At 39.2% G+C, this 10,686-nt stretch overlaps 1 protein-coding gene across 1 annotated transcript; it reads left to right on the top strand.

The window, feature by feature from the left end:
• Nucleotides 1-729: 729 nt before the first annotated feature.
• On the top strand, nucleotides 730-9,288 carry LOC116616821 (EGF-like repeat and discoidin I-like domain-containing protein 3). The gene is made up of 5 exons (XM_032378897.2): nucleotides 730-1,106; nucleotides 6,006-6,117; nucleotides 6,238-6,566; nucleotides 7,713-7,890; nucleotides 8,689-9,288. Exons 1-4 carry the CDS (start codon nucleotides 741-743, stop codon nucleotides 7,863-7,865), a joined length of 960 nt encoding a protein of 319 aa, XP_032234788.2. The 5' UTR covers nucleotides 730-740; the 3' UTR covers nucleotides 7,866-7,890; nucleotides 8,689-9,288.
• The last annotated feature ends 1,398 nt before the right edge of the window (nucleotides 9,289-10,686 follow it).

Here is a 10,686-nt window from a genome sequence, read left to right as displayed (position 1 = left end):
TCGTTAGCTGACCACGACGCCCTTGGTTCCAGAGATGGGAAAAAGTTAAAATTTTGATTTTTGACGAGCATATTATTTGTGCAATTATTTATTGTTAGCTCGACTTATCTGACAACTCGAAAGAGCTTAGTATTATAGTATGGGGCTCGATTTCGCCTTTGACAATCCAAAATAAATACTTTGGCGCTTTTCTTTGTGTAGCATTAGACTTTAGTTATGAAACTGTGGAAAAATACAAAGGTAGGCTCGAGGTTCGAAGAATTCAAAGCACAGCGTTACCAAGAATATTAAACAAACTGTAGAAGATCTACCAGATGGTATCATAAAAGACTCATTGAATAAACAAAATATCTCACTTCAAATTAGATATTGGAATCTAAAAACAAGAAACAAGTGGTATAGTGAAAATAGAACTCAAAATTAAAGAAAATTATTTAAACTTTGAGACCAATGTCCCTTTTGGATGAAGGCTGTTTGAAACTAACAAAAAGAAACTCGATTTCGTTTTATCAAAATTTTTGATTGTATCAAAGCTAGCGTTTTGAAGGAGATTGGAAGCTCACGGTATGATTCGAAAACAAAGCGGTGTAATTATAACTTAATCAAATCTAGCTAATTGAATTTGAAAAACTATCGTTGACTCCGCAAATCATTTAAAGGACCGACGAATTAATAATTAACGAAATCTTTTAGATAAATATAAGAATTGCATCGAAAGCATATCTTGAAGTTTGGTAGAGATGTCTTTTCTACAACTTCTCCGTTTTAATTTTTATGTTTTTTGTTTCTTCGCTTTCCTGCCTTTCATAATAGGGGGGACAACTTCAGGGAAGCAATCAAACTCCGAATCTAACTTTTCTTTCGGTAACTTCTTTAAGAACAGTTTTTCGTATCTGGAAGGGCCGATCATCTCTCGTACTTTAGAAGGCGATGCTATCTCGTGCTGTATGAGGTGTCTCGACATCTTGAAGTGTTTGTCTGTAAACTTTGCGGCCATTGCTGACTCGAGCTTGAAGTTTTGGTGCGAGTTACTGTCGGTCGATAAGTACAGCTGCCCAGACGAGAAGTACCAGCCCAACTCCACCTCACATCATTACGAAATGAAGGTACGACATTTATTTCAATTTTAGTAGTCCATTGACTCTATTTCTCTATTTCTGTAGAGTATAGACAAATAATAAAAGCCTGTTTTGCTTGAATATGTTTTTTTAATCTTTTGACAACTTTGAGTATAATACATAATAATATAAAATACTTTTTCGCACGACAAAAGTCAGTCACATTATTTTCTTTTTAGCTATTCGAAGGTTTAAAAATCGAAGGCTATACGATAGCTTAAATTTTCTTTAGAAGCTAAAGATAAGTGCTAAAGTGTATCTTTTAAAAAATCTTTTGAATAACTCGAAAAGGCATATATTTTACACAGTTTAGCGTCACTGATTGAACTTTGAAGAATTTGTCTATGGATTTACGAGTTTATCATATCTAAGGTTGTCAGGAGATTTGGATTTTGCATTTGTTTCCAAAGTTACGAGATTATTTTTCTAAAACAATCAATTAACAAACCACAATGATATGCACGAAAAAACGACTACCAAATGCAAAACCAATAAACTGTGATTTGTTTGATTATTGCTAAAATTACGAAAAAATAGAATGCAACACATCAACGTTGTACTAATAAAAAATATGCTATATCGAAGTCGCTTAGTCGCCTAGAGAAAACATAAAAACGACCATATGTAAAAATTTCGCAGTCTCGGAATCTCGGCGTTTTTTTTACGCAAGTCTCGAAGGCTTTTTAATTATAATTTTAGGGGTCTTAGAGCCTCGCGTTTTTTCATCCTCGGTCTCGGAGTCTCGGATTTTGTTAAACGCGGTCTGTTCTATGTTACCGTGCTACGGGTTTCCCCTTCTTTTTGAGTCTCGAGTCCTGAGCCTTTACGCTCTAAACAGAAACTTTAACTACTGTAGCAAGATTTTATTGTAACTCTACTGATTCTTTTTTCAATGGTGTTTATGACATACCTCGAGCAAGTTATACGAGAACAAGCTCGGAAAAGCTCGGGCTCGGTTTCTGAAACTTGACAAAAGTCTCGGGCTAAGATTCTGAAACGTGTGTCTCGGCGCCTCTGCACTCGGATTTACTCACTGCTTTCCCTTCTGTTATACTTACTTGCTTGGGGAATACCAGCAGCAATCAGAAAATGACAATTTTCATTTACTTCATCAGCATGATCAGCAAATAATCATGAGTGAAATCTAGGACTTCTACCTTTTTTGAGAAATTTCCTGCAGTTTACTAGTAACTATTGGGTAAAGATCTACAATTTTTACTTCAAGTAACTCAAGTTGAGTGAAGCTGCATTTCTGCAAAAAAAAATTGTGTCCGACGATTTTATTGTGCAGCAAATTTGATACACCAACTAAACTTGATTATAATATCCAAAGCCGTTTCCAATTAAACAATCTAAGCCATCTAGAATGAAGCAATATTTTTTTATTGTAGCATCGGCGTAGGTATTATTTTAAACTTCTGTCTTTAATTTCTTTAAAAATTAGTTGAAGTATAGAGGAAACCTTCGTCGTGCATGATGAGTATACATCATTTTAAAGCTTAATAGATGTTTTGATAGATACAGCAATACGTATGTATTTAGGTTTTTTTTCTTTTAAATACCGACTGAAGCGTTCCCCCCAAAATGACAAAACAAGTGGTGTTCATATAGCTATCATGACAATTCCAAAACGGCTGCGAGGGAGACTGGTGTTAATAGCCGGTTTCAAGGCGTCATCGTGTGGGCCCGTTCAACCGCAGCATAGCCAATAACACATGATAGGCACCAAAATAAAATTTTGAGTGGTTGTTTTGTTCCAAAGAAAATAAATCAAAATGTCGTGTAACGTTTTGGAAAACCGATTTGTTGAATTTTTAAGTTCGCAAAAAGAAATGTAAAAAGAGCTTTTATTATATGGCATCGACAGTACACGCGCGCTCTGATTAGATGCTGAGTGGCGAGATTTCCTTGTAATGCCAACGGGCAATAACACTTTTTTTTCCGGACCGGAGACTGTCAGCGCGAGCGAAAACAAGAACAGTGAACACAACATTATCTTCTCACAGTGTTTTTTTTTTTTAATAATTGGAAGCTCGGTTTTGTATTTACAACGGCAAAGAAGCGATGAATAGCGACGAAGAAAGCGAATTCTACTACCCAGAGAAAGAATTTGCCGGCGAAAGTCGAAATAATTCATAACGAAATGTTTTATAACGAAGAGGAGATGCCTAACAGCCAGGAGAAACTGGAACAATTTATACAAGGGCAGAAGACCAGAAACACAATTCGAAGGCGTCAAGCGATTTGAATGCTTTTTACAGTTTCCTTTCTCAGATAAACAAGGGAAAAAATTGTCAGAAGCCGAGCTTGACCGCGTACTCGCAAATCTCCAAAGCCTTGAGACTATAAATCGGCGAATGAGCAACACCAGCGACAGATATATATCCAATATATCCAATATTTTGAGCCGATTGGTCCAAATCAGCCCCATCCGATAACAGCTCCTCTAGCCGGGTAGTTACTTCCAGCCCTTCCAGTTCAGTGAGTCTACAACAGACGACAAAAATTCCCTCGCGGTACTTAATCCACCACCCCTAGATTTTAATCAAAATAACTAGGCCTTTTCAGACTTGTGCTGTGAGATACACCAGTGGACTGGATCACATATATGCCATTTCTAGCAAGTGAATATCTTTAACCTAGAAAATAGAATTTTTTTTACTTGTACATGACTGGACTCATTAATAGGGATGATATGCATAGCTTTTTTAGAAAATAAAATGGCCAAGAAAACATCAGATTCAGGCAAGGTTTTGTGATAAGATTACTTTGACGGTGAATATACAGGAAAAATATCAAAAGTGGGTTGACACTGCTGCTTTGAATTTATAAAGGCAAATACTTTTAGAATTTGGGCTCCCTGTGGTTTCGCCAATGGTTTTAACATTAAAAAATTATCTGTTAGAATATCATCCATAACTAAATGGAGGCTTGTTTGTCTATCAAGCAGAATTTGCTTACACTGTTGTATGCACCTAAGCCTGCGAAAAAGGCATTGTTCTCAGGCAGTGAGGCAAGCATAATTTTTTAGGGTGTGTTGGTAAACACATTGACCCCTCAACCGGCCTGTACCGGCTTTGGGAAGTACCCACAACCCAAAAAATTCATAAATGCAAACTAAACACAACAAGATGAAGATACTCAGGCATCAGTCTAAGGGATAAATGGTCTTGAAGATATGCATCCAACCAAGGTATTGGCAACTACTCTTAAGCCAAATAATAGCACAGGTTCTTTGACAAATTTCAAATCGAACAAGGAAAGAAAAGCAGAATCACCCCTCTCAATAAAACGCTCAAAATACACAAGCGAGAGAGATCAGCAAACACAGCTCAAGACACAAATAGATACCTTTATTCTGATCCTCCAGGTTCATTTCCATGGCCTCAAAACACAATGTCCACTCCTTAAAGGCTTGTAAAACCACGAAGATGCCTTTACGGATTGAAAAGCATTCTGGGAGAACCAGGGAAAAATTCACGGGGGGAGGGCCAGTCAACACTCCTCTCCCCAAAGTCAGATGGTTTTTTTATAATTCTTTTCACCCCGAAGCCAAACAAATCAATTCCAGGTCATACAGACCCATAATAGCAGTGTAAACAATTTTGGAATTAATTTGGTTTCAGGCAAAGCCAAACAAGGAAAAAAAGGCTATGAGCATATTAGGACACTCTCCTAATATGCTCATAGCTGTATTTTTGATGAAAAATACAAGCAACCATCAACTTGTGCTGGCTTCAGCACAACGACGAGGGATTAAAAGTGGGGACACTGTTGGTAAGCTTGGATACCGCTGACTAGGTGCAGCTGTGTTTGACTTTGACGGGCTGTATAAAACTCAGAATAGGGGGGGAGGTATCTGTTTTCAGTCTGTTTTTTGTAAATTCAGCTCAAAAATAGCCAGGAGTCAATGGGTTAAATAATCCCGGAATGGCTCTCAAAGCAGCTACAAATGGTTGTTTTTCTTGGGAAAACATCAGCAGCAGTTCTGAAACAGTTGAAATGGCCTGTTATAAAAGAGATGAAAAAGTTGAGAACAGTTTCGTGTTTGTCGTGTGGATTTGTCATTTGAATGAGCACTCGCAGCACTTTCACCAAAAGTTGCGTGCGCAAGCGGAAGTTTTTCCCATTTCCGTTTTGAGATTCTAATCGCTTTTTGTCCAAGATAAATGCTTATTAACTTATTAACGTCAAGACCTAAGACCTGACATCATATCGTATTTGTCTGAGATTTTCCGGTAATGACATCACTCTCGGTTAATAGGTAGTATGTATTATACAACAGGAAAGTGATTTTAGTTAACAACTCGCGCATGTATCGTTTCTTAGCTGAAGTAACGATGAAGAACGAAGAAAGAACACAGAGACATAAGAGACGACTCTATTCTTTATCTCAAAGAACAACAACTAAAAGTCTACGAAACTCGTACCAGCGTGTCTGCGCACGGGGTGTGTGACGTCACCGGAAGTTGTATAAAAAAAACAGATATCGTTACAGCGCGTAATGACGTCAAACCTGCTTGTGTACTCTATTCACTATCTCTTCTCGACTAATCATATCCCAGACCCTGGACTCTCTTTGCGCTCGACATTCTGGCAAGAGTTTTGAGCGCAAAGAGAGTCCAAGGTCAGGACTAGACCAATCATAGCTCTTGTTTTACTATACTAGTATTGTTTCCTAAAATAACATTTCAGGCTCTTGACACAATAATATATTTTGCAGCAGAATTGTCATAGAAGCCCGCTCTTAAAGCCTTACAGAATTGGCTAGATTACCACAATGTTCTATTGCATTCCCGCTCTATTGTTTTGTTTCCATTGTTTTGTCTGTGGTGCATCAATCCAATGTGGTGAAATCTTCTGATAGCTTCTCGTGACCCTTTACAGAGCGCGTGTGAGGACAAACCGTGTAAGAATGGAACATGTCACACCAACAAGCTCGACAATACCTACACGTGTGTCTGTGATAACGGAGTTATCGGAAAGAATTGCGAGAAAGGTATGAGACACAACTTCTAATCCCTTTTCTAAAATGTGAGTCATCTCAGCCTTTCTATTTTCAAAATCTCGTTTCTCTGTCTTATTCCCATTACCGATGTGACATTTGTTATCTTCACAGATTTAAAGAATGCTCCAGCTCTTGGGATGGAAGATGGCAGAATCAAAGACGATCAAATCAAACAGAGCTCTTTCTTCGACAATATGTCTATGGGAAAGCACGCACGCTTGCACCTAGTCGAGAGCCAACCAGCCACCAGAGGAGCCTGGGTATCAAATTATGGACCTTTTGGCCAATGGATACAGATTGACTTCCAGCGACTTGTGATAGTCACCAAAGTGCAAACACAGGGAAGATACAGACACGATCAATGGATCACAAGCTTTACCATCAGCTACAGTCTTGACGGAACTAACTGGTCAGTGTACCAGGAGGGAGGTGTTGACAAGGTATGTAATGGTCAGACCATCAGTCTGTATGGTACTGCCTGGTCAGTGTACCAAGAGGGAGGTGTTGACATGGTATGTAATGGTCAGACCATCAGTCTGTATGGTACTGCCTGGACAGTGTACCAGGAGGGAGGTGTTGACATGGTATGTAACGGTCAGACCATCAGTCTGTATGGTACTGCCTGGACAGTGTACCAGGAGGGAGGTGTTGACAAGGTTTGTAATGGTCAGACCATCAGTCTGTATGGTACTGCCTGGACAGTGTACCAAGAGGGAGGTGTTGACAAGGTTTGTAATGGTCAGACCATCAGTCTGTATGGTACTGCCTGGACAGTGTACCAGGAGGGAGGTGTTGACAAGGTATGTAATGGTCAGACCATCAGTCTGTATGGTACTGCCTGGTCAGTGTACCAAGATGAAGGTGTTGACAAGGTATGTAATGGTCGGACCATCAGTCTGTATTATACTGCCTGGACAGTGTACCATGAGGGAGGTGTTGACAAAATTCCTGGACTCTGTACAATTAGGAATGGCTTTAAAAAGGTAAGTGTTTGTCAGACCACCAGTCTATATGTACTGCCTGGACAGTGTACCGGGATGGAGGTGTTGACAAGATGCCTGGACAGTGTACCCGGAGATTGTAGGACCATCAGTCTGTATTGTACTGCCTGGTCAGTGTACCAGAAAGGAGGTGGTGACAAGTTAAGTATTTGTTGGACCACCAGTCTATATGTTCTGCCTGGAAAGTGTAACGGAAGGAAAATGTTAACAAGGCATGTAATAGTCTGAGCATGGTTTCACCACACTGTTTATTGGGTTTCCTAAACAACTCGTTTGACTTATTGCGCTATTTATGATAAATCTAGAGCTATATTCAGGCACAAACCTAAGGGACGGCGCCCAAATACGTAGGAGATATTCCCGGTGAATTACGCGGTATTTTCCGTAAGTTATCGCAATTTTCACGTCAATAAGGAAGCGGCCGTGACTAATCGCAGTAGACTAAAACGTTAAAGAAACTGGCGGCTTGAATTACGTAACATTACGTGGCAATACGTACAATTACAAAACACCAAACGACAGTTATTTACCTTGTCCAGAGGCTAGACTTGACCAGTAACATGTGCTGGTACTGGTTTTCACCAGGTATTCCAAGTTGTGGGTGTAACCAGTCGTCACCAGGTGGTAGATACTGTCCTCCCTCAACCAATCAAGACAAAACTCTTGAAGATCACCACGGTCACTTGCAACAACTACTGTGCACTCAGGATGGAAGTCTATGGTTATGACGCGGACTAATGTGTTTCGTCCAGACATTATTAAGGTGTGTATCGATTGATTGAAATTTAAATTTTTTACAGATCTTTGAAAATTTTCCTGGCCTCGCGAAAGGAGATTGAATCGAGTGAATAATTCCAAGTTTTGGCCGGAAAATCTGAAACAATGTATTTTCCTCAAATCCGTTAAAATTCAGAGACGGCAATACCACAAAATATTGACGAATTGTTTTCTATTGCAATGCTACCCACAATGAAGAAAAGAATAATTTAAAGTCGAGAATTGTATGCGAAAAAAGAAAATATCGTTTTGTTGTAGGTTTCAAAAACAGCGCGCGCTTGTGAGAATGTCGCCATTCTTGATTGCGATGCAGCGCGCGCGCACAATGCAAAAACAATTCAAAGACTAAAAAAATATCTACTAAATTTTTCAGATTTGTTTCCTGAAGTTAAATAATCATTTGACTACCAGGTTGAGATATAAAGATGACGGTAAAAGTTGTAACCACATGAAGACGGGAAGACGGGAACCGGTTTAGCGCGCGCATATTTTTTCTCATGTAATTTGGTTGACATCTCGATCTACGTCACAAATGACTGAACCCGGGCCTTTCAGTTCACGGCCTTTTTTCCGAAGGTTGACCAAAATACCTCGATATTACAGATTTGAGTTATTCGCGCGAACGCGTGTTTTATAGGGTCCATACGAACCACATACTATTTGAAAGATGAAATTATAAAGAATTGACAAAGTCTATCAACTCTGAAAGGTTGTATGGACTTTAAACTATCTGTTCCTTGTTTATAATTATTATAATGATTATAATTATTTGCGGTTCTTATAGATGCTGATGATGGACATAAATACAACGTACACTTCACAAGAAAGCGCTTTGTTATGCTATATAGAGGATTTACAGTTTTGGCTACACAGGGATCAGAGAATACATAAATCGATAGAATGGCTTATGTTATAGTCCGTTTTCACGATGTTGCGCGCGCGTCCAAAATGTCACAGACTGGCGGGCCATAGCTGATCCAAAATAACGCGGACAAAGGGGGAATTTGACTCTAGCGCCAAAAATCTGCAAAAGAAGAACTCTGGCAGCTTTTTCAATAGCTTCGTCTGTTAACTCCACTTTGTACTACATTTAAGATCAGCTGTGGCCCGATGTTCTGTGGCATTTTGGATGCGCGCGCAACATCTTGAAAACGGTCTATTGGGAGAATGCACAGATTTATTAAAGTAAATGCTAGAAAGAGTTCACTAGAAAGATCTGATATTATTATTGTTAATATTAGTCGCTGGACAAGCTTAATGTTTTAAAAAGACTTATTTACAGTTCTATATCAGACAGACAGACAGACAGACAGACAGACAGACAGACAGACAGACAGACAGACAGACAGACAGACAGACAGACAGACAGACAGACAGACAGACAGACAGACAGACAGACAGACAGACAGACAGACAGACAGACAGACAGACAGACAGACAGACAGACAGACAGACAGACAGACAGACAGACAGACAGACAGGCAGGAAGACAGGCAGGCAGGCAGACAGACAGACAGGCAGGCAGGCAGGCAGGTATGTAGATAGAACCTTATATGCACCTTATAGAACATTTACATCGGTGTAGATCCACAAATTATTAAATAAATGATATTGAATGGTGTTGATATGTTTCTCTTTCTTTGCCTTTTGCATTTTTTCATTCTTGTTGTTCAGGAGGATTAGATGACGTCACTGTACGTAGTCATGAAGCTTCACATTTCTTGCCTTTATACATTAAAAAACTATGTTTCGCTAAGCGCCGATTCACGTTTCCATTCAGGCTCAATCCCATAATTCTGACGAAATTATTTTCTTTGGGGTCTAACATTGACACCTGCATGCATTTTAAGGAATTCCAGTAGATCATCACGATCGTTTTGTAGGCCGGACACTCACACAGAAAATGCTTTTCATCCTCCACTTTACCTGGTACACTAAGCATTTTTTTTCGTTAGGTTTCAATTGCTAGCTTGTGATTGCTTAGCCTGAATTTAGTAAGGGCAATTCTGTGGTCAATATTTTTTACGTCCGTTAGATAATCTTCTAAATTGTGGGACAGTTTAAATTTTCTGAGCGTACGCGATTTGTTCTTTTGGGCTTGGTCTTCTCTGTTGTCATTTTGAATAGAGCTGAGCCATGTCTGTTGTTCAATGTCATAAAGCCTTTGTTGAAGAAAACTGTATGTTGCTTCGGGAGTGTTTGTGTCAGTCGCCAAATATCGCTCTTACCCGCAAGGTCTAGTATTTGTTTATTTTTTCTATACCAAAAGTGTTTGTTTTCATAATAAGATATGGCAGAATGTGCTTTGCGGAAGAGTTTCTCGTTATTCCCATTGTTTTCTGAAAGTTTAAGCCAAAGTTTGATCGCTCTACACTATGCTTTTGTTCTGAGAGGGAATCGCCCTAATTCAGCCCTACACGCGTTTGAGCTAGTATCGGTTTACGCCGAGAAGCCATTTTAGAAACTTAGTGTGGACCATTTCTATTGTATCTTTTTCTAGCTTTCTCTTGCAGTCCGCTCCCCATATTTCGCTTCCATAAAGTAGGATTGGTTGTATCAAGGTGTCAAAAAGGCGGAGAGTTAGTTTGATATCTTGTCTAAAGTGCTCTCCCATTTTTTTTCTTAACTTGAACATCGCTTTTAATGCTACTTTTTTTAGCTCCTCCTTAGCCAAATTAAAATTTCCGTAAGGGCAAAAATGGAGTCCAAGATCCTTATAACTTTTTCACAGGGTCCTTATATTCAGTTCTTCTGCTTATGAATACGGGGTGTTTCACACCCT

Source organism: Nematostella vectensis, chromosome 15, assembly GCF_932526225.1.
Source record: "Nematostella vectensis chromosome 15, jaNemVect1.1, whole genome shotgun sequence".
NCBI lineage: Eukaryota > Metazoa > Cnidaria > Anthozoa > Actiniaria > Edwardsiidae > Nematostella > Nematostella vectensis.
This window is presented reverse-complemented; position numbering and strand designations above follow the sequence as displayed.